Genomic DNA, 24,235 nt, shown 5'->3' on the forward strand with positions numbered 1-24,235 from the left:
CCACTTGAGAACAAGTTTGTTGAGAACAAGTTTGTTGAGAACTTACAGCATGTAGGGCTCCACCTCGGATAGGTTGGTCAACACATACAGCATGATAATGCGCCATTCTTCATGTTTCAAGGTCTTGTGGGTCGCACCACTTGCACTTCCAAGTTGCCCTCAGAAAATGCTAAGGCTCGATTCATCTCCATCGGCATTGTAACGAGATGGTGGATTATGCACACTAGGAAGGTTGTCGGCATAGTATTTTGTTGTGAAGTTTGATAGCTCCTCCAGAATGTATGCCTCTGCAATGGATGCTTCAATTTTGCATTTATTTTTACATTTAGTTCGAAGAACCTTTTGACATCTCTCAATTGAATAGCACCAATGGCCCTGCACAGGTCCCCCCATTTGTGCTTCATATGGGAGGTGCAGAATCATATGCTGTATCGGATTGAAGAAGCCAGGTGGAGTGATCTTCTCCAACTTACAGAGCAACACATGCGCCATTCTTTCCATTTCTACAACCACGGTACGAGATAACTCTTTGGCACAAAGCTGGCGGAAGAAATTGCTCAACTTCGCTAGCACCTACCAGACATGCTTAGGGACATATCCTCGAACCATCACCGGAAGTAGGCGCTCAAGCCATATATGGTAATCATGACTCTTGAGCCCGTTGATTCGCATAGTAGCCAAGTTCACTCCCCTCTTCAAATTCGCTGCATACCCATCAGGGAACATTAATGTTTGAAACCATTGTAGTACCTCCCTCCTTTGGGCCCTCATTAGAACGAAATTGTCCTTAGGCTTTCTCCATGACTTTCTAGCTCTTGGAGGTGCCATGTCTAGCTTTGGCCTATTGCATAATCTCGCTTGATCCACTCTAGCCTTAACGTTATCCTTTTTCTTGTCAGGAATGTCCATGATTGTACCAAAAATTGCCTTGGCGATATTCTTTTCAGTGTGCATTACATCAACATTATGTGGGAGAAGAAGGTTATCAAAATAGGGGAGGTTCCACAAGCATGACTTCTGAGTCCAGGCATGTTGCTCGCCATATCCCACAAAACCACCTTCTTGATTATTGACCTCGAGAGCGTCTAACTGAGCACGAACTGCGGCTCCTAACATCATCTGTGGTGCGGGGTCTTCAACTGCGACATCTTTCATAAAAGCTCTTGATGTCTCGTCTGAATGGATGGTCAGGAGGGAGGAATTGTCGATGTTTGTTGAACGAAGAATACTTGCCACACTTCGTCAACCAAATGAACTTCAAAGAAGCCTTGCACACTAGGCATGGGAACTTCCCGTGAACACACCAGCCGTAGAAAATCCCATATGCCAGTAAGTCATGCAGGGAGTACCGGTACCAAACATGCATCTTGAAGTTTGTCTTTGTAGCTCGATCATATGTCCATACCCCTTCCTCCCAAGAATGGACCAAATCATCAATCAGAGGCTCCATGTATACACTCATATTATTCCCCGGGTGTTCTGGAATTATCAATGATAAAAAAATGTTCTATCATTGAAAGAGGACGCCGGGGGGAAGATTGAGGGGGATAACAAACATGGGCCAACAGGTGTATCGGGCAGCCGCCATTCCATATGGATTGAACCCATCTGTTGCCAGCGCAACACATACATTACGGGCCTCTAGAGCTTTCTCATGATAAATCGCATCAAACCTTGTCCAGGCTTCACCATCGGATGGGTGTACCAGCTTCTCAGGATTTTATCGACGTCTGTTTTTGTGCCATGTCATCTATTTCGTGGATTCTTCAGTCATGTAAAGCCGTTGGATCCTCGGTATGAAAGGAAGGTACCATAGGATCTTCATGGGGATTGCGAGCTGCTTCTTCTAACCATCACCAGAGTCTACCTCCAGGAACCTAGATGACTTGCACTTCACATAGTACTTTGCTTCCGCATACTCTTTCCTAAATAAGATGCATTCCTTCGAGCAAGCATGTATCTGTTCGTATGGCATCTTAAGTGCATGAAGGAGTTTCTGTGTCTCATACATGCTCTTTGGCAACATGTGACCCTTCGGGAGCAGGCTGCCAAAAACTACCAACATAATATCGAAGGCGTCTTGACTCAAGGTAAACTGAGACTTCACGGCCATTAGGCTTGCAATGGCATCCAGTTGAGAAACCTTGGTATGCCCGTAAAGGGATTGCTGTGCCGCATACAACATGTCATAATATGCCTTTGCGGTAGCCTCTGGCTCCTCCTCCCTACTTGCTTCATCGAAGTGTGCTTCATGGTAGTCATTTAACATGTCTCCCACCCTGGCATCATCATCATATTCCTCGATGCGTTGTCTCAAGACCTCATCTCTCCCATGATCTGCTTCACCATGGTAGATCCACCTGGTGTAGTCTGACGTAAATCCATTCTTCACAAGATGTTTGCCCATGTCTAGCTTGGTTTGCCGACGCATGTTTCCACATTTGCTACATGGACACCAAGTCGATCTAGCTCCTTTGACAATTGCAAACGTCTGTTCCAAGAAAGCATCCGTCTTGTCAATCCATTCATTGGTCAACGAATTCTGACTAGAGCGGCTCATGTACATTCACTCACGGTCACCTATCCTCTAGCATATCAGCAAGTAATATATAAAATCACATTGCATCTACACATTCCTATAATGTCTATTGGTAAAGATAGGTCCTAATCCCACCCGAGAATGTGTAGTGGGTTTAGTTTCCATGCTCTACTCTGATCCGAGATATAATTTTGGCAGCACCTCCCCGCTGTTCTCCAAATACACGACCTGGAAGGGAGATTGTGTATTCGAAGAACAATAGGGAGGTGCTGCTGAAACTCTATCTCGGATTAGAGTAGACCATGGAAACTAAATCCGCTAAACATCCTCGGGCTGTCCAAAAAACGTGGACAATTCGAAATAGATACGGTTATAGATATGCAAAAATTTGCATATTTCCAACCGTATCTCTTTCGAATAGGAACGCCTCACTAGGTTACGTGATATACGAACATCAAACGAAAAGAGAGGTGAATGATGCCTCACCTTGCTATCCGGCAAAGTGAGGAGTCAAGGATAGTCCTTGTGAGTCTCTCTTGCAAGAAAATGAACATAGTAGTGTCAAGTCGAAATTTTGGCAGCACCTCCCCTGCACGGGGAGGTTTCCAAAACCTGCATCAAATATAACGGCACGATGGCCGACAACCACATCCACACCAACAGAATGGCACGATGGCCGACAACCACATATAGCTCACAAGAAAGCAAATAATTCATGGTTTATCCTTTTCTAATTTCTAAAAAAAAGTTATATCACCTTTATAGACATCCTACTACCTCTCAATCTTCTCTAAAAAAGTCCATTTTAATCACTTTCTAATTTCCAATTCATCCTACCTTTTTATAATTTCTAATTTCTAATTGCTTTTCAAATTTCATCTAAATCATCTTTCTAATTTCAAATTTTGTTTCTAATTAACTAGAACAACAAAAAATTTAGAATTACCTAGGACGCCGTGGGCGTGGTGCGCTGGGGCCAGGAAGGCGCCGCCAGTGGGGGGGGCACCGCCGGGTGGAGCCGCCGCGGGCGTGGCGCGCCGGGGCCAGGAGGGCGACGCCGGGGGGCAGCGGCGCGCCGCCGGGTGGAGCCACCGCGGGCCGGACGGGGTTGTGCCGCTGGGGCCAAGAGGTTGCCCCGGGGGATGGAGCGGGGGCGGGGACGACGCGGGGGCGCCGCCGGGGCCAGGAGGGCGACGCCGGGGGGCGTGGCGCGCTGGGGCCGGGAGGGCGACACCGGGGGGTGGGGGCGCGCCGCCGGGTGGAGCCGCCGCGGGCCGGGTGGGGTCGCGCCGCCGGGGCTGGGAGGGCGCCGTCGGGGGATGGAGCGGGGGCGGGGACGCCGGCAGGGGGGGGGTGGGGACGCTGGCAGAGGCACCGACGGAACAGGGTCGGGTGGTCACAGCGCGTGTCTGTGGCGTCTGTGCATTGTGTGCGTGTGTGTGTGGCGTGCGGAGGCGCGCCGGGTTAACTGTTAGGGGGTATGGCGAGTGTCTACGATCTGACACTCGGCATACCCCCTTTTTTATTTTATTTTTTAATTTTTTCAAAAGGTCTACTCGCCTGGCAGTGGGCCAGCACCCAGACTTTGCTGAGTATTTTGTAGAAAACACTCGGCAAAGAGCTACTTTACCGAGTGTTATATAGAAACACTCGGCAAATTACGCTAATATTTCATGTATACCTTTAATAGCTGGTTTTAGTAACTTTTTCCCTACATATTTTGAAAAAAAAACTTGTCAAATTCACTAAAAAATGCATATTTGTTTTTTCTACTAATATTATTTCATTATTTCATGCAGTTATAGCTCAAAATTAATTTATATCAACTAAAATTCTATAATTGCAATTAATAAATAAAAAATATCAAACGGATCCGAAAAATTGTCAAAATTTGACATGAACCAATCTATGTTGTGTATTGCCTATACAAAAAAAATTGGAACTCAAACCCCAATTCACATGTCACTTGGACTCTAAATCTTACCGGATCCTTCTAAGTTCTACGAATCTTCTTCGGAGATGCTTTCATTTGTAAGCATCATACGTCACAAATTATGCGAAACATTCTCAATTTTTTACCACAGCCTCCACATATGATATCATGACATCTTGACAAATCTCGTGATTTTCAAACTTCGTTTGGTTTTTGTAGAATTTAAAAATCATTCGGATACACTTTCGTGGTCGTGTTTCCTGAACAAAATGTTCAAAATTTCTTTTCATTTCCTGCATGAGACAGCAATCCGGACTCAATGACATGAATATGATTTTTCCACTCATTTTATTCTATTATTTCAATCACTTGCAGTTCAAATTTCACTTAAATCAATAAATTACTCAAAATAAAATTAATTCACTAAATATAGCAAACAGACCAAGAAATAGACCAACTTTTAACATGCAGTACCAAATGTCATATGTGGGGAGTAGAAAATTTGTGGAGGGCCGAGGAGGAAAAAATAGTTTTGGATTTGCCGAGTGTCTCCATAAACACTCGGCAAACCCATATACTTCACCGAGTACCGGCAGAAAACACTCGGCAAACATGTACTTCACCGAGTGCCGGCCGGCACGCCGTCCGTTAGGACGGCGCACATGCGGGTCACGTGTTGGTTATTGCCGAGTGTCCCATAAAGGCCGAGTGTTGACATTCGGCAAAAAATAAATATGCCGAGTGTCTGATGTTTGCCGAGTGTTGACACACAGCAAATAGTAAATATGCCGAGTGTAATAGTATGCCGAGTGTCTCGGAGGAAACACTCGGCAAATCTGCCGTTTTCCGAGTGCCTGATATAATGCGCACGGCGAACATAGAGCACTCGGCATTTTCACTATTTCCGTAGTGTTTGTTAGGGGAGGATAAACAAGGAAGAAATAGAGTACTGGGATAAACCAGAGTCAGTAAGACTTACAGCCGATGAAACATCTGCAATGGAAGATATAAACCTGTTATAACCCCCTTTCGGATAGATTCCCTCAAAGTTAAACAAGAACACATATATATAGCTTTGAAAAATTATTACCATCAACTGCGCCGGCCTGCTCATGTCGATGGCGAAGGCGATATACCACGACAACTACAGTAATCAGGGTAGTCACTACGCAAGCAATTGATAGACATACTGCGAGGATATCAAGGATACTGTCTCTTTCATCCAAGACATCTGAATTTTCTGGAGAAAATGATAATGATTGTTATGAGCATATTTAGGTAAGATTAATAAGATTTCAAATCGTACGACAAAATCGAAATTATCCCAAATTGAACTAGGAACAACCTTCACTATTCGCTGGCTTTGGTGTGGGGAAATCATGCGGCTCTTGTGCAGTGGGATTTAGCAATGGATTACCTCGAAAGATGTGGACATGACAAAGTAATTAAATGAGAAAGAGGGAAGGCCATTTCGAACTTGCTTCACCCCTAGAGCCCATGTTAAGTAACAGGGTGATCAGTAATTATAAGGTAAAAGGAAAAATATGAACTAGAAATCACTTACCTGACAATACTTGCGCGAAAAATGGGCAGAGGGCCGCTGAGGTTGTTAAAGGAGAGATCCCTGTGGAAAAAAAAGGATAGTTCAAGCAGGCTATAGCATTGTACTAAAATATTAAAAGAACAATGCAACAATGACAGAACGGATATTAGCAAAAGAAAATACAGGTTGGAGAGCATGCTAGCAGTGGCTAGTGAATCAGGTATATGCCCAGATAAGCTGTTGTTGTTCAGTTCCCTGTGCAAAGACAAGCGCAAGTTAAAGATTTTTGTTTCAATAAAGAACAGCATATTACACATTGAATGTTAGTACTCCCTGCATTCCAAATTATAAGTCACTTTAACTTATTTTTGGTACATGATCAATTTTACTATGTATATAGATATAATATATGTTTAGATACATAGTAAAATCTATGTAGCAAAAAAGTCAAAGTACCTTATAATTTGGAACGAAGGGAGTAACACTTAAGATTGGAGTATTCGAATAATGCTGCAGGAAGATCTAGTGGCCTTACAAATACTGGAGGTGAGCCAGACCACCCAGCGTACTTGGGATGCTTCCAGTGAACTGATTGTTTAACAGATCAAGAGTTTCCAAATGCACTATCTGTCCTATTGTGTCAGGGATAAGGCCAGATATTGAATTGTTGCATAATAATCTGCAATCATTCAACTCAAACTTCTCATCCATGTTCTATATAAACATAATGACTAAAAATAGAAATTCATAGATGGAGCCTTACAGATTTCGCATTGACCTAAGGTTCCCGATCGCTGGCGACAATGTACCAGAGAGATTTTGGTTCGAAAGATCCCTGCAAACAGAAAAAAAAGAAGAAGCAAAAGAGCCATGAGCTCAGACTCCAACCAGGTCCTGGAGACCTGGACTCCCGGTGACGACCGACCGTCATGAATCACAGAGGCGTGCACAGACCACAGAAGCGAGGAGAGTATACATACATCCTGAAAACTTGGTCCTTGCCGTTGCAGACGACCATGGGCCAGTCGCACTGCTCGTCGCCGGCGGCTATCACCTCCGGGTCCCAGGCAGGGAGAACTCCGCTTGGGTCATTCAGCGCCTTTTTGATCTCCACCAGAGTGTTCACTGCATATTGAACCCCACCCACCACGGCGACGTGCAGTGCAAAAGAAATCAGAAACCGCAGGAAGAACCATGAATCGAGGGAGCAGAGGCAGAGCACATGATCTCGGTGGCCGGCGCCCGGCGCCCGGCTGCCACGACGACAGAGGGCGCGGGAATGAAGGCGGCTACTAGGCACACGTACGTACCTTCGTCGTTGAAGCTCCCGAGCGCCGGTGGGGAAAGAAGGGCCGCCGCCGCTACCACCCGGCCCATCACGGCAGCCGCACTACTCCTAACCTTGTCCAGTGCCATGGCGCTCTAGGTGGGGATGGCGCGATGAGTAGGATACTGGGAACGCTAACTGCTGGTGCCGGAGCGGCCGCGGTCAGTGAGGCGAGGCGAGTGAGAGGATAGAGCGAGAGGCAGCAGCAATGCGCACAAAACGGGGGAATGCCGGCAGGCACGGAGCCGTCCCATAAATTTCATGGGCCCTTGGGCCAGTAAGCCACGCCTGGAGGGACGTCCGTGCTCGCGCTCGCGCCTGGCTCTAGCACGCCGACACCGTCATGCAGTCCGCAAACACGCACTCACGATCGAGAACGAGAATACGAGCGGCCGCCGCCAATTGGTACGCACTGTTGCCTTGCCGGCGTATGGACTGCAGTATACACATGGGTACCCCTCATGGGCCCATGGTCATCGCACAGGCTGCCCCCCCCCCCCCCCCCCCCCCCCCCCCCCGCGGGCCTCATGGACTCTCTCAGTCTCTCCTCGCTCTCTCGGTGGGGGAAAGGCATTGGAGACGCGGTGACGCCACCACTATGGTGCTTGGCATGCCACGAACGCGCGCGGACGGGCGGGTCCCTGCTTGTCCTGTAGCGCACCGCGAGCTCCTGCCTTTGGCTTGGGTGCCGGTGGCTGGCAGGGGCTGCACCGCAGGCGAGGGTTAGCGCGCCGCGCGTGAGGTCCTGAGGCTGCAGAGATGTCGTGAACTGGTGAAGTCATCGTGGCCGCTAAGCGCCGGGGGCATCAAGCAGCCCTGCCGTTGTTGGACCCAAGTTATTTTCTGATGGATTTTTTTTAGACAAAACATATTTGAGATTTAGCAGTTATTTATGGTAATGCACTACTACATAAATATTTTCACAGCTGGTTGGAAAGCATTTATCACAGTTGGTTCACCCCTCATTTGAGATTTAGCAGTTATTTTTTCAAATGCCGTCATCTTAGGTTGATCTCTCCACCAAGATTGCCCAACGACCAACTTGGGCCTTGATCCCGCACCCTGATCAGGGGCGTGGTTGGTGAGACTCCGTCGCACTGCGCTATATAAAGAGGTAGGGGCCGACGGCTCACCATATGAGGTTGACTGCAGCCACAGTACCCCACCGACACAACCCTAATCTGATATAAGGAAGCGCAGCAGCGGCGGGAAACGCCGCCACCGTCCTCCTCGACTCACTGCCACCTGGACGTCGTCGTCACTGGACTGCGTCGCCCCTCTCCATCGACCCCAACTCGACAACGCCTTCTTCACCGACGCCATGGCCAGCTCCTCCGCCAAGCTCACTGATGGTCGGTAACACCTCCCCTCTCTCATCCTCTCTCCTCTCTCTAGTTCATGTTCTAGGACGGATCTATGTGTTGTATATCAAATAGAAAGTTTCACCCGCTAGATCTACTCCTAGATGATCCTACAGTTACAACAATGGTATCAGTTTGCCTAACCTAGGCGTAGATCTAGAATTTGGGGTAGAAAAATGAGAAGAAGATAGAAGGGGATGAATCAAATCGAACGAATCAAGTCGGGTTAAACCCTAACCCTAACCCTAACCCTAACCCCAACACTAGCAATAGAAATCGAAGTGGGGGGACCTACCTGGGCCCTCCTCACCGCCGGCGCTACCGCCGTTGAGCGGGAAGATGGGCACTGTCGCCATGCGGGAAGAGACCCGAGCCTCCGGCCGGGGAGGTCACTCCATCGCGCGGCCCTCCGCCTCGAGCTCGGGGTCAAGGGCAATGTTGCAAGGCCGCTCGACGGCGGCGCGCTCAGCCTCGGGCGAGCGCTCTCGCCGGCGAGGGGCTCCGCGATGGCGCCACCACTTCATTCCCTGGCCGCCATGGGTGGCTACCGCTATGTTGCGCTCGACGCTGAGAAAGAAGCGGGGAGGGGTGTAAGGAAAATGGACCCTAGGCCCATTTACTTTAGATTTTTGTGTTTGATTATCAACACAACTGTCGATGTTTCACCACCGATAGCCTGCCACGGGGGTACCTAGGTAGTTTGTTCGGGCTTCGGCATATGTAGAACTCGACGGTAAACGCAAAAGACAGTTGATTTATCCTGGTTCGGGCCCTCGACCACGATCGAGTAATAGCCCTACGTCCAGTTTGGCATTAGCCTTTGCGTTGGATTGATTGTGAAGTGTTGTCTCTAACTCTCTTTTCCTACCCGCCCATCTAAGGAGCCCTGCCCTCCTTTATATAGTCAGGAGGCCAGAGTCCTAGTCGATTTACAATGTAGAGTCCTAGTAGGATTACAGGGTAGTATTACTACTAGGATTACATTGGAGGAATCCTAATCAGACTAGATCTCTCTTCCTTGCGGTGTATCCCGTGGGTCCTGCATCAACAACAACTAAATTGGACTAATGAATTTACAAGTAATTGTTTTGTAGTTCAATATGGTGCAAGACGAGACTTGGATGAAGGCGACATGATGATCCCATGATCAACACCATAAGCAAGACCCTAGAAGCACAAGAGAAGACCCAAGATATCAAGCATAGTCCAAGCATGAAGATGGGAACCAAGCTGGACGCAAGATCGTAAAAAACGAGCTCCACAGAGGTGACCGGACGTGGCCCTATGAGTGATCGGACATGTCCGATCAGTTGCTCGGCAACAGCAGGCGTCAGCAGCTATGATCGGACGCTGAGCAAAGCAGTGACCGGACGCACCAATGACACTGTTCTTCGTCACGGCAATGTTTTCAGCATGACCGGACGCAGCGGCACTAGACGACCGGACACACAAAGTACAGCGTCCGATCGAGTCCAGAGAGGTTCTGGAGCGGCGCCAGCACGACCGGACGTGTCTGATCGAGTGAGACCGGACTCGGCCTAGAGTCCGATCAACGCGTGCTCTCTAACAGTTGGACGACCGGACGTGTCCGGTCAGGACGACAGCAGCGTCCGGTCAGTAGCAGAAAGCTAGGTTTCGCCCCCAATGGCTACTTTTTCGGTGGGGCTTATAAATAGACCCCCCCAACTGGCCATTTGAGAGGAGGAGAGATGAGAAAACATAACAATGGTGTTGATACACCATTTTAGTGATCTCCACTTGCATAGTGCTTATTGATTCATTAGGTGATTAGCATAGGTGCTTTGTGAAGTGCTTAGGTTGATTAGACCACCGCTTATGCGCTTGCTCTGGGTTTAGGCCTATTGTTTAGTGAGGTTTGCAAACCTCTTACCACTCGGTGCTTGCGCACACCATTGTTGTACATTGGAGGGGCTTGTAGTCTTGCGAGATCACAACAACCGCGTTTGTGGTGTGGGCGCCACCGTGTACTGGAGGGAACAAGACCCACGGTGTTTCGGCCGTAAGCTTGATAGTGAAGACGGCAGGGAGTGGTCCGAGAGAGGCTTGCCGGAAGGCACACCGGAGACCCACTTGCACGTGGGGAATGTAACGTCCCGCCTCTCCGAGGCCGGGCCCGCTTACATCTGGCAGCTTCTCTAGGACATAGACTGCCCTCACAGACCAACACAGGTCTTTTCTGCGCACTTTGTCCTCACTCGTGCGCACCCAGGAAGAACTTCCCGGTCGGTCACCCATCGCTCCAGGCCAAGCACGCTTAACCTCGGAGTTATTTGCAGATGGGCTTCTAGAAAAGAAGTTGCAACTTATTGGTATGAGTATCCTATTAATCCTGTTAAGCCCTGGGCCGGGATGTTACATCCTCACCCCCTTAAGAGATCGACGTCCTCGTCGATCAATCCCAAGCCAAGAGCGTCCTCTCTTGGCCACGTCCGTGTGTCCAGAGCCAGCGCATGTGCCATGTTGTGTGACCACGCCGGATCCACACCAGCCATGCGCACCATGCCTGCGCAACTGCGACACACGCGCCCATGAAACCGCGAGAGTCGGCTCTGATACCATTCTGTAACGTCCCGCCTCTCCGAGGCCGGGCCCGCTTATATCTGGCAGCTTCTCTAGGACATAGACTGCCCTCACAGACCAACACATGTCTTTTCTGCGCACTTTGTCCTCACTCGTGCGCACCCGGGAAGAACTTCCCGGTCGGTCACCCATCGCTCCAGGCCAAGCACGCTTAACCTCGGAGTTATTTGCAGATGGGCTTCTAGAAAAGAAGTTGCAACTTATTGGTATGAGTATCCTATTAATCCTGTTAAGCCCTGGGCCGGGATGTTACATCCTCACCCCCTTAAGAGATCGACGTCCTCGTCGATCAATCCCAAGCCAAGAGCGTCCTCTCTTGGCCACGTCCGTGTGTCCAGAGCCAGCGCATGTGCCATGTTGTGTGACCACGCCGGATCCACACCAGCCATGCGCACCATGCCTGCGCAACTGCGACACACGCGCCCGTGAAACCGCGAGAGTCGGCTCTGATACCATTCTGTAACGTCCCACCTCTCCGAGGCCGGGCCCGCTTACATCTGGCAGCTTCTCTAGGACATAGACTGCCCTCACAGACCAACACAGGTCTTTTCTGCGCACTTTGTCCTCACTCGTGCGCACCCGGGAAGAACTTCCCGGTCGGTCACCCATCGCTCCAGGCCAAGCACGCTTAACCTCGGAGTTATTTGCAGATGGGCTTCCGGAAAAGAAGTTGCAACTTATTGGTATGAGTATCCTATTAATCCTGTTAAGCCCTGGGCCGGGATGTTACAGGGAAGGCCTAGGGATATCCATGGAGTTACCCGACCAGGAGCTTGGCCCTTGCGAGGAGCTCCAATGAGGACTAGGGGGAAGCTTGTGGCTTCTCGATACCTTGGTAAAAATACCGGAGTTGTCGACGGGAGCTTGCATATCTCTACCTTACTCTTTAGCTTCCACATTTACATTGCAATCTTGGTTTGTGCTTTGCTTTCCTAGCTTAGTGATAGGCTAGTTGATAGGTTTGGAACCTAGGTTGCATAACTCCTTTTTGCGGTAGAGATAGCAATACACTAGCAAAACCGTAGTTGCACATTTAGATAGTTTATCTTTTGCATAGGTTTTTGCTAAGGATAAAAAGAGGCCATAGTTTAGAGTTAGAGTTTTAAGTTGCCTAATTCACCCTCCCTCTTAGGCGTCATGGTCTGATTCAAGGGGAGAAATGAACTAGGGTTTCGCTGGGGGCGGCCAGCTCGCGTTTTTGTTCCTCCGACCCGCATGCCTGATCGTCAAATGGCGATTGACGGCGGGCGTTGCTCCAGGCCAGATCAAGACCAGGTGGGCGAAGGCTTTCCCGGCCTGGGCGCGAGGAGAGCAGTGGGAGTGAGCAGACCGTGGGCCAATAGGCCACGGGGCCGAATGCATAGTGCAACTTGGTTTTTGCTTTTTATTTTCTAGAAGCATTATTCTGATGAAATTTATGAAGTTTAATGTTTAATATCTACTCAAATTTGAAACAACACGAAAATTTTGTTTAGAGAGTAGTGAAGTAAATGACAATGCTTCTGGATAATATGATATTAAGTATATTATTAAGGGTTATTTGGATTCATGCCATTATAATTTTTGATGTTTGGAGAAACGCCATTACTATTTGCCTATTTTGAAGCATGCCATTACAATTCTTTGTTTCCCACAAAAATGCCACTGAATACGTATGGACATAGCCTGGGCCTAGCTGCAGGCATATACGAAGACGTATACTTCATCTCCCCTGTCACTGACATGCGAGCCCCACATGTCATCTTCTTCCTCCTATGCTTGGTGCCCACATGCCACTGCCGCTTGCTGCTATCACCGCCGCCACCATGCCTAATCCAGCGAGGCCATGGCCTCGTGCCTCCTGCCACCGGCGCTCGCGCCGTTGCTCCTCCTCTCGGCTGCAGCATCGCCCGTGGCCGAGGCGACGCTGCACCCGGTGGACTACCTAGCGCTGCAAGCCATGCGGTGGGCGCTGACGGACCTCCCAGGCTCCCACTTCTTCACCTCCTGGGACTTCACAGGTGTCCCCTGCTTGTTTGCGAGCGTCTCCTACTCCCTGGACAGCCACGTCACCACACTCGCCCTCGGCCACCCGCGCGCGGGCGCGCCGGGCCTCGCCAGCACCTTCTCATACGCGGCCATCGCCATGCTCCCCACGCTGACCTCACTCTCCCTCGTGCTGGGCCACATCACGGGGATGTTATCCCCGGCCATCACCTCCCTACACGTGCTCCGCTTCCTCACGCTCGCTGGGAACCTCATCTCTAATGACCTCCTGGCATCCTTCGCGCCCGCGCTCCACACTGTTGACCTCAGCAAGAACAGGTTCACGGGGAGGGTACCCGTGTCGCTGCTCTAGCTATAGGACCTATAGACACTCGTCCTCTCCCACAACGCGCTCTCCGGCGAGATCCCGTGGGCGGTGAGGTCCCCGCTGCTCCACCTCGACCTCCGCAGCAACCGCCTGTTGGGTGGGCTACCGCCACTGTCGGGCATGCTGTTGTACCTCTCGCTGGTGGGGAACTGGCTCTCCGGCCCCATTAGGGGCGTGCTGTGGCGGCTGCCTAGGTTGTTGTTCATCGACCTCGGATGGAACTGGTTCTCTAACGAGGTGCCCGGGGAGGTGTTCGCGTTCAGCCGGATCAGGTACCTGCAGCTACAGAAGAACGCCTTCTCGGGGGAGCTTCGCCTGGCCAGGCACGTCCCGTCGGGCGCCACCGTGGACCTCAGCCCGAGAGGAGGAAGAAGATGACATGTGAGGCCCGTGTGTCAGTGATAGGGGAGATGAAGTATACGTCTTCGTATACGCCTACAGCTGGGCCTAGGCTGTGTCCATACGTATAAACGAAGAATTGTAATGGCATGCTTCAAAATAGGCGAATAGTAATGGCGTTTCTCCAAACATCAAAAATTATAATGGCATGAATCCAAATAACCCTATTATTAATGTTTCCGCTGCGTAGTTGATAATTCTTATCTTCTAATTAAATTCGAACCAATGAGAGATTTTAATTTTGAAGAGTAGTTATTATTATTTTTTAGCTAATTATGATATTGTTATTTTTCTGACCAACATTAATAATAACAATATTATAAGCTTATCTATGAGTTTTATGCATTAATTCTATTTCTACCCAACGGTGATATAGAATTAATGTAGAAGTACATTGTATGTCTTAATTTTGACCAGCGTTAAATTACGGCATGCAATTATTATGTCAACTGTTTCTCATTTTCTTTGACGTTGTTTTCAGGCTATAACCCAATGATGTTTATCTCGTACATTTTGTCTCTCAATGGGAGCAACTATAACACATGGCGAGAGAAGCTTGAGATAGCACTTGCGCTCTCTGACAATGATCTAGCACTTATCTCACCGTGTCCCACTGAACCAGTGGACCCGGTGAGGGAAGACAATGAGACTGATATAGCTTTCGGTACTCGACAGCGTGACCATGCAGAAGTGAGAATGAAGTATGACCTTGATCATGCAAAGTGGTATAGTTCAAACCACAAGTGTTTGATGGTGATTAAGGGCTCCATTGAGGATCCAATAAGGGGTTCAATCCCAGAATGTACCACTGCCACTGAGTATCTCAAGAAGCTGGAGAGTTAGTTCACTAGCTCTTCAAAGGCTTATGCAAGCACTCTTATTAAGAAGTTAGTCAATGAGAAATACTCTGGTGGAGGGATTAGAGAGCACATATTGAAGATGAGCAACACGACATCTAAGCTCAAGCCAATGGACTTGGGGCTCAAGGATGAGTTCCTAATTCATTTGGTTTTTGCATCTTTGCCCAAAGAGTATGGGACTTTTGTTGTTAATTACAACTTACAGCCAGATAAGTAGGACATTGAGAAGCTTATTGCCATGTGTGTGCAAGAAGAGGAGAGGCTTAAGAGCTCATATGGTGACTCTGTCAACCATGTGAAGGAAAATAAAAAGAAGAATTTTAACAACAAGAGTGCTAAACCACAAGGGAAACCTCAGTGGGACAATAGCTCCTCTTCTAAGTCACACGGAAAGGCCCCTTGGAAAGATCACCATCAGAAATTCAACTATGTTCAAGTGGACAAGGACACCTGCAAATGGTGCCACAAGACTGGACACTACCAGAAAGATTGTCCAGAGTTCTTGAAGAACCTAATCAGAAAAGGTGAGGGCATTATTACATTTGTAGATGAGTCCTTGTATTTAAGTTATGCAAAATCTACTTGATGGATTGATTCAGGTGCAACTATTCATGTTGCAAATTCATTACAGGGATTTCATACGAGGAGAACCCTGCAAAGAGGAGAAAGACACATTAAGGTGGCAAATGGAGTCAAAGCTGAAGTAGAAGCCATTGGAGAACTCCCATTAGAATTAAATGATGGCTTTATACTTAAGCTTATAGATGTCCTTTATGTACCCTCTTTGCGTAGAAACTTAATAAATGTTTCACATTTAGATGATGATGGATTTGATTGCTATTTTGGTAATGGCAAATGTAAGATAATGTTTAATCATAAGTGTGTTGGTCTTGCCTTCCGACAAGACGAGCTTTATTTGTTATCGCTTTCTGAGAATGTGAAAGCTGTGAGCACTGAGAATGAGAATGCCTCCTCATCTATGAATGCAAGAAATAAGCGGAAGAGAGTTCATGATGTATCATCAAAATTATGGCACTGCCATTTAGGCCATATTTCGAGGGGGAGAATAGAATGATTGATTAAGAAATCAATTCTTCCACCATTAGAATTTTTAGATTTAGAACAATGCATTGATTGCATAAGAGGAAAGTGTGTTATGAAAATAAATAAAGATGCCAAACGAAGTGCATGAATTTTAGAAATAATTCACACAGATATCTGTGGTCCTTTTCCTGTGAAAAGTGTGGATGGTTATGATTCATTTATAATATTCATAGATGATTATTCTCATTATGGCTATATTTATCTAATTAATGAAAGATCAGAAGCATTGGATAAATTTAAGATATTTAAGGCTGAAGTAGAAAATCAGCATAATTTAAAGATTAAGATAGTAAGATCCGACCATGGGGAGGAGTACTACGGTCGACATACCCCATATGGCCAAGTTTCTGGACCTTTTGCAAAGTTCTTATAGGAAAATGGCATAGTTACCTAGTACTCTACACCGGGCGAGCCTCAGCAAAATGGAGTAGTTGAAAGAAGCAACCGTACCTTAATGGATATGGTGAGAAGTATGATAAGTTACTCCACTTTACCGATAAGTTTATGGACGGAGGCGTTAAAAACTGCCATTCATATTCTCAATCGAGTACCAAGCAAGTCAGTGCCCAAAACACCATATGAGTTATGGACAGGAAGCGAACCCTCACTTAACCACTTATGTGTGTGGAGCTGTCTAGCTGAGGCTAAAGTATTTAACCCAAACATTGGGAAGCTAGACTCCAAGATAGTCAGTTGTCATTTCATTGTCTATCAAGATAAGTCAAAAGGTTATCGTTTCTATTGTTCTGGCAGGCAAACAAAGTTTATAGAAACAAGACACGCTGTGTTCTTGGAGGATGATATGGTCAGGGGGAGCATGGTAGCATGATAAATTAACTATGAGGAGAAGCGGGTATACATGCCCGCTTCGATGGTTCAGGAGCCATTTTTCTCACTACCTATTGCTACTGCACCAATAGTATAAGGCACTATAGTGACACCACCGGTTATTAGTTCTCCCATGGCAATAATAAATAAACATGAGGAACCTGTCCTTTAGGATCCTATAGAACCCATTGTCACGCATGAGGAAGAGCAATAACAGCCCCATATTGAACAAGCGCCAACTAAAGAGGCCCCTAAAAGGTCTCAAAGAACTAGAAAATCAGCCATTCCTGATGACTTCGAAGTCTATGAATGTGAAGAATTTAAAATAGAGGGTGATCCCACCTCATTTGAAGAAGCCATGAGAAGCTCCCACTCATCAAAGTGGCTTGAATCCATGCAAGGTGAAATGAGATCAATGAGCACCAACGGTGTTTGGGACTTAGAAAGAATTTCTAAATGAGCCAAGACAGTAGGTTGTAAATGGGTCTACAAAACTAAAGATGACTCCAAAGGGAATGTGGAAAGATATAAAGCACGACTTATGGCGAAAGGCTTTACGCAAAGAGAAGGAGTAGATTATAATGAGACATTTTCTCCAGTCTCATGAAAGGATTCTTTTAGAATTATAATGGCGTTAGTGGCGCATTACGATTTAGAATTACATGAGATGGATGTAAAGATGGCTTTCCTTAACGAGGATTTAGATGAGAATGTCTACATGGCACAACCAAAAGGTTTTCTCATAAAAGGAAAAGAACATATGGGATGATGCCTTAATAAATCCATTTATGGATTAAAACAAGCCTCTAGATAGTGGTATTTAAAGTTTGATGGAACGGTAAAGAAGTTTGGGTTTAAAGAGAATGTAGAGGACAATTGCATTTATACAAAGTTCAAGAATGGGAAATTCATTTTCCTAATCCTATATGTGGATGACATCTTATTCGCTAGTAGTGATGTTAATCTACTACTACAGACGAAGAAGTTCTTGTCCTCAAATTTTGACATGAAAGATCTCGGTGAAGCTTCGTTCATTTTAGGAAAAGAGATTCACCAAGATAGAAGAAAAGGGGTTTCAGGATTATCACAAAAAGGCATACTTAGAAAAGGTTCTAAAGAAATATAGTATGCATGCGTGTAAGCCTTCGCCTGCTCCTATAGTAAAGGGCGATAGTTTTGGGGAATTCCAATGTCCCAAGAACCAATATGAGATCGATCGAATGAAAGTAGTTCCATATGCTTCAGCTATGGGAAGCTTACAGTATGCTCAAGTGTGTACATGCCCTGACTTAGTGTTTGTTACCAGGATACTTGGCAGATATCAGATTAATCCAGGAATAGAACATTGGAGAATGGTAAAGAAAGTTTTACGTTATTTGCAAGGCACAAAAGGTCTCATGCTAACGTACAAAAGATCTTATTCCATACATTTAGAGGGGTATTTGGATTCAGATTTTGTAGGAGATGTAGATGATAGAAGATCCACATTAGGCTATGTATTTACTCTCACAGGGGGAGCTATATCATGGAAAAGCTCCAAGCAAACCGTCATTGCATCGCCCATAATGTATGCCAAGTTTATAACATGTTATGAGGCCACGGGGCAGGTGAACTGGCTAAAGAAATTTATGCCCGGGTTGAAAGTGGTTGATGACATTCATAAGCCACTCAAGTTGTACTGCGACAATGAACCAGTAGTATGTTATGCTCACAACAATAAGTCAAGTGGTGCTGCCAAACACATTGACATAAAGTTTTATGTTGTGAAAGACAAAGTCCGGGATCATTCTATTAGTCTCGAGCATATAAGTATAAAGAAAATGCTAGTGGATCCGCTTACAAAAGGCTTACCACCCAATGTGTTTAGAGAACACTTAGCCGGCATGGGTTTATAGGAAAGCTTATTATTCCTAGACAATAAGGGCCTAGATGAGAATCTATTTCAATACAGAGAGGTGTGTTGTAGCTGTTAATCCAATGGTACTGACTATTGTGACAAGGCACGCTCTATGTGCTAATCTATGATGGAATAGGAAAAAGAGATAAGTATTTTAAGTTTAACACAAAAGGTGAGATCAAGGGGAGAATGTTAGGTTGATCTCTCCACCAAGATTGGCCCAACGGCCAACTTGGGCCTTGATCCTGTGCCCTGATCGGGGGCACCCAACCCTACATGGTTGGTGGGCCCTCGTTGCACTATGCTATATAAAGAGGTGGGGGCCGGCGGATCACAGTACAAGGTTGACTGCAGCCATAGTACCCCATCGACACAACCCTAATCCGATCTAAGGGAGCGCAACAGCGGTGAGAAGCACCGCCACCGACCTCCTTGACTCGCGGCCGCCTGGACACCATTGTGACTGGACTGCGTTGCCCCTCTCCATCGACCCCAACTTGACAGCGCCTTCTTCACCGACGCCATGGCCAGCTCCTCCGCCAAGCCCACTAATGGTCGGTAACACATCCCCTCTCTCATCCTCTCTCTTCTCTCTAGTTCATGTTCTAGGATGGATATATGTGTTCTATATCAAATAGAAAGGTTTCACCCGCTAGATCTACTCCTAGATGATCCTACAGTTATAACACATCAATCTATGGCAGAGTTTTTGTGTCACAAAACATAAAACAATTTATTAATTTTTAAACGAGACAAAACAATGTTGTACAGAGAGCACTAGAATTCGCTGGTGGTATTATCCCTAGCATAGTAACAGAGCTTAGGATTAGGGAGGACCTGATAGTCTCATCATCAACGGTCACTGGAATTCTTCGGTAGTGTCAAATTGAAGGCACTGGAGCTTAGGCTCGGTTCAACTAACGGGCAATACTTTCTGTAGAAGGTTTCATCAACCACCGGATTTCTTGGGTGATGCATGAAAACAAGCACAAGAGAGTAGGTTGATGTCTAGAGGCTATGAAGAAGGGTTTTTGAGCCACTGGAATTCTTCAGTGATCACTCGAGAAGATACAACAGGGAAAGGAGCTCCAATGGTCGGCAATGGCTAGTTCACATGGCAGGCATCAGATTTGTTCGGTGACCTCACCAGACCTTCTGGTGAGTGCTGTTTGTGAGCAGTTCAAAGCCAATGACTATATTGAGGAGTGGATGCTATAAATACCCTCTTAGACAGCCATTTCAAGTGTGTTAGAGTGTCTAAAGTTGTAGAAGAGTTGCAACTCATATCCAAGTGCTCTAGCAACCAAAAATTCTTAAGAAAAATATTTGGTGATTAGTGTAGTGCTTTGAGAAGTTTTTAGGCTAGTTAGACCACCACTTTGGCGCTTTGCTCTAGGCTTAGGCTTAGTGTTTAGTAAATTTTGCATACCTCTTGCCATCCCAGTGCTTGTGCGCATTATTATTATACACTAGGGTCTTGTAATCTTACAAGAACACACCAACCATGTTTATATTATGGCTGACTAGCATGTACCAAAGGGAACGCAACCCACAATGTTTGAGCCAGAAGTTCAATAGTGAAGAAGGTAGGGAGTGGTCCGAAAGAAGCCATCTTGAAGCCCCACTTGCACATGGGGAAGGCCCGAGGGCTATCTATGGAGTTACCCCACTTGGAGCTTGGCCCAAGCGAGGGGCTCCAACTAAGACTAGGGGGAGTGTGAGCTTCTCAATACCTCTAGAAAAATCGACCGTTAACAGGAGTTTGCATTCTCTATCTCACTTATATTTCCCACTTAATTATTTTCCTAGGTTGTGTGCTTATATTTCATAGTTTAGCTTGATAGGTTAGTTGATTGGAACCTATGTTGCATAACTATTTTATAGTAGAGATAGCAACACTTAGCAAAATCGTAATGCACATCTAAATAGATATCATTTTCATATGTTTTGATAAAATAGGCAATGGAGGCCAGTTTAGTTTTAATAAGTCTAATTCAACCACACCCCCTCTTAGGTGCCAAGGTCCGTTCACAATGAATGCTTTGGTGGGAAATTATCTTTGCCGTTTATTCTATGTTTCAACTTGAATCTTGATCAAACTTTAACCAGATGGCATAATAGGACCTATTATAACATGTCAAACACATGTTTTGCACACATGTTAGTCCTATATGTTCATGTTGTCATCTAAATCGCCAAAACTAAAACATATGAAAATAGGCACATGATCCTTACACTTATATAGATCCAAGTTAGAGAGACCGTGCCCCGTGGGGTCGGATGGGGTTTTGACATTTTAGGATTTATTGTGTTATTTGTATCATCCTATAGTGTCCATCGATAGATTGTGCTCTCTTTTCCTTTTCCTTGGAGCCGCAAGCAATCATCTCAATTAAGTGTTGTAGATTCGCAGAAGAAGAGATGTTGTTTCTCATAAATAAGTCATGTACTCGGATTTTGTCTAGTTCCCTTTTCATGGGCGTGGGGGAATAAATTCCCCCACTAGCCAACAAAGTCGTTAGGCTCGAGTCAGACCTGCACTAGAAATTCTAGTGAGGGGGACATAAGTTTTGGCGTCTCTAAGAATAGTAGCCCAAACCCTAGAACACCAGTTAGCTCAGAATTTTTGGTGACTAGTACCAGAATTTCTGGTTAAGCAGCTTCAAATCTACCAAAGCGACTGAAAGTCCATTTGGGCTCCTATCGGGTTTTGGTGCATTAATGATGATAGAATTAAGGATCTAATGAATTTGTGAGTCATAGACAGATTATAAGTGTACATGGGAACATGAGAACACAAGGAGACTCGTGCAATTCAAATCATGGTGATAGTTTGTTCATGAAGGCTTAATTTATGTTTCTATTTTAAATCTGATATAGGGCCATACTATCAAGGGGACACAAATGGCAAGCTTAAGGGGAATCATGTGCTCTCTTAATAACTTCAAAAACAACAAAGCCGCAAGCCAAACTAGAGCCAGAAAAGCCTAACTCTCATTCTTCTTGGCTTTTGCTAAAGTTTTGCATTTGAGCACGGAAGTTTCACGTCTAAGAGCGGAAGTTCCGCGGTTGAGTGTGCAACTTCTGCACTTAATCTATATCGTTTGAAAATAGGAGAGAGGTATTTATACTCTCTCCCCTTGTTTTCTAGTGGTTGCATATTCATTTTCCTTCACCTACTCATGGACAGACCCTACTAGCTCCATTGAAGGCTCTCCCAACCTCTCGCGCTCTTGGTTCTAAGTGACATCCTTCAAAGATTGGAGTGAGGAGTGGATTAGAGAGCTAATGAGCAAAGAGATTCAGATCTATAAGGACTTGGTACTCCCTCTAGCTTGTGGTTTGAGTTCGTTAGTTTTGGAGCTTGGGCTCCTAGATGGCTAAAGGTTGTTCAGGAGCTCCCAATCGATTGTGGTTCAGCACTAGGAAGTTTGTATTGCCCTTGTGAAGCTAGTGAAAACGCTCAAGATCGATCTTTGTGGTTCGCTTGAGAAGAGGTGGGAGTTGGAAGAAACTCCAAGCCTTTGTGGCTCCCTCAACAATGAGGACATAGGCAAGCCTTGGTGGCTCTGCTAAACCTTGGGGTAAATCTTGTGTATTTCCTCTTGTTGTTGTGTTTTGAACTCATCTCTTGTTTGAATTGCAAAATTAGGGTTTCCACAAGATCTACTTGTCTAGTACATTCTAGCTGTAGGGACAAGGTGCAAATGGAAGCTCATACTACCAGAAGGCTAGGTATTTAACTCAATCTAAATATCAACTCTGTTTAATTCAGTTATAGGCATTTTCAGCCAGCACGCGTAGAACTTCCATGGATTTGTCCGGAACTTCTGAACTCATAGAAATCCATGGAACCTCTATGTTCTGCTAATATGTTGCATCAAGTTTTAAGTTTTTATAGGTCTATTGAACCCCTCTAGGACTTGCCTAATCCTTTCAGCGACCCTGTCTAGAAATTGGACTCAGAATAGATCAGTAATTCCATAAATAGAATTTTTGGGCCCACTAATAGGAATTCCTAGTTAAACGACACTTGTGCAACCAGAACACCCCAACTAGAAGTTACTAGACCTAAGCCCTAATAATTCCGTGGACCAAAAATTATAGGAATATGTAGAAACAACACTAATCAACTAGGCTTAGCATTTCAACTCTAAGGTGTTTTAGGATATGTTAGTGATCTTTTGAGCACCTCGATACATGCAAGTAATGAGACTTTGACCCCCTCTTAATAGTATGGCATCCTATCCTCAAATTGAAGTTTAAATGAATTTGAAATAAAAAAGCAAACTTCCTTCAAGTTAAGCAACTCACCATAGCTTTCTTTGAAGTAAATGTTGATGGGTCCCATGTTTCCATTTGCACTTTTCACATAAGTATATAACTGAAATTCTCCATGAAATTAATTAGCTCATTATATGCAATGTCATTAGTTCACCAAAACTCACTAATAGGATTGATGCACTTATAGCATATAGGTAGATCCTTGTGGAATCCGACGTGTTGACTGTTGACCAATCAATTGTGGTTTGACCAGTCCCATAGGGTAGTCTCATAAATGGGACCGGATAGTCTAAGGGAGAACTTCAAATGCTGATTTCTCCATCTAAGATGCAGGGTTTGTATAGCGATGGTGATTATTCCTCGAGGGAGTACTAGTTGGAGCTTAAAGATCCCTTCTTGGCTTAGATCTAAGCTCTTGATTCATGTGAGTTGATTGGGTTTATCAGAGCTTCGTGTGGGAACTTCTTGTCCACTTCAGAGGGATTCATTACTATTAGGACTAGAGTTGAGATATATTGGAATGGAAGATGATCATCTTATTGATTGAACTTTGCTCAACATGAGTCAAGAGATAAACATCATGTTGATAAGTCTCAGTATGGCATGAAAAAGGTAGAGAGGAAGTGATCTCATGACATGGAAGAGTTGGGGTTTGATGTTGGGAGAGGTTTCTAGGGATTAACTAGATTCACTCTGGGGGATAGTGGGTGATTGTTAGGGGTAGGGGTTTCCATGGGAGTGCTTGCAAAGTTTAAATTTGGAATGACCGTCAGGTCATGACACAATGTAGGACATAGATAGGGACATCAAGTTAACATAACCCTTAAGTTCTAGACTTAATTAATGGTTCTTGATTGTAAGGGCAGACTATATGACCACAGGGTTCGAACTATCTTGCTGACTTGATGGACTGTCTGCCTAGACAAGTTAGGACTTCTATATTTCTAGAGTGTTCTCACAGACTACTGAATAGATGTGCTGGATTGTTCATCTAGATGTGTCACCAAAGGGTGCTTCTTTGAACTAGAAAGTCATATGGACTGCCCATCAATGTTGTCGGATTGAAATGGTCCTAGCTAGAGTTTATGTGACTAAGTGAAATCCCCATGGACTATTTGTCTATGCCATAGTGATATACTGGATTTCATTTGGCTAAGTGTCGTGATCGACCGACTATCCGATGAGACATGCTAGCTATCCATGGGA

At 45.8% G+C, this 24,235-nt stretch overlaps 2 protein-coding genes and 1 pseudogene across 2 annotated transcripts; 1 reads left to right on the top strand and 2 right to left on the bottom strand.

Moving 5' to 3' along the window:
- Nucleotides 1-3,450: 3,450 nt before the first annotated feature.
- On the bottom strand, nt 3,451-5,136 carry LOC136515493 (vegetative cell wall protein gp1-like). The gene is made up of 2 exons (XM_066509066.1): nt 5,096-5,136; nt 3,451-3,901 (listed from the first exon to the last, which is right to left on the bottom strand). The coding sequence occupies exons 1-2, from the start codon at nt 5,134-5,136 to the stop codon at nt 3,451-3,453; spliced, it is 492 nt and encodes a 163-aa protein (XP_066365163.1).
- Nucleotides 5,137-5,388: 252 nt separating this feature from the next.
- LOC136517980 (leucine-rich repeat protein 1-like) lies at nt 5,389-7,431 on the bottom strand. Its single transcript, XM_066511636.1, has 9 exons — nt 7,326-7,431; nt 6,996-7,140; nt 6,779-6,850; nt 6,551-6,694; nt 6,199-6,270; nt 6,037-6,096; nt 5,818-5,897; nt 5,563-5,712; nt 5,389-5,465 (listed from the first exon to the last, which is right to left on the bottom strand). Exons 1-9 carry the CDS (start codon nt 7,429-7,431, stop codon nt 5,389-5,391), a joined length of 906 nt encoding a protein of 301 aa, XP_066367733.1.
- A 5,698-nt stretch (nt 7,432-13,129) lies between these two features.
- On the top strand, nt 13,130-14,035 carry LOC136515494 (DNA damage-repair/toleration protein DRT100-like; annotated as a pseudogene).
- The last annotated feature ends 10,200 nt before the right edge of the window (nt 14,036-24,235 follow it).

The sequence above is a fragment of the Miscanthus floridulus genome, chromosome 17 (assembly GCF_019320115.1).
Source record: "Miscanthus floridulus cultivar M001 chromosome 17, ASM1932011v1, whole genome shotgun sequence".
In the NCBI taxonomy this organism is placed as follows: Eukaryota; Viridiplantae; Streptophyta; class Magnoliopsida; order Poales; family Poaceae; genus Miscanthus; species Miscanthus floridulus.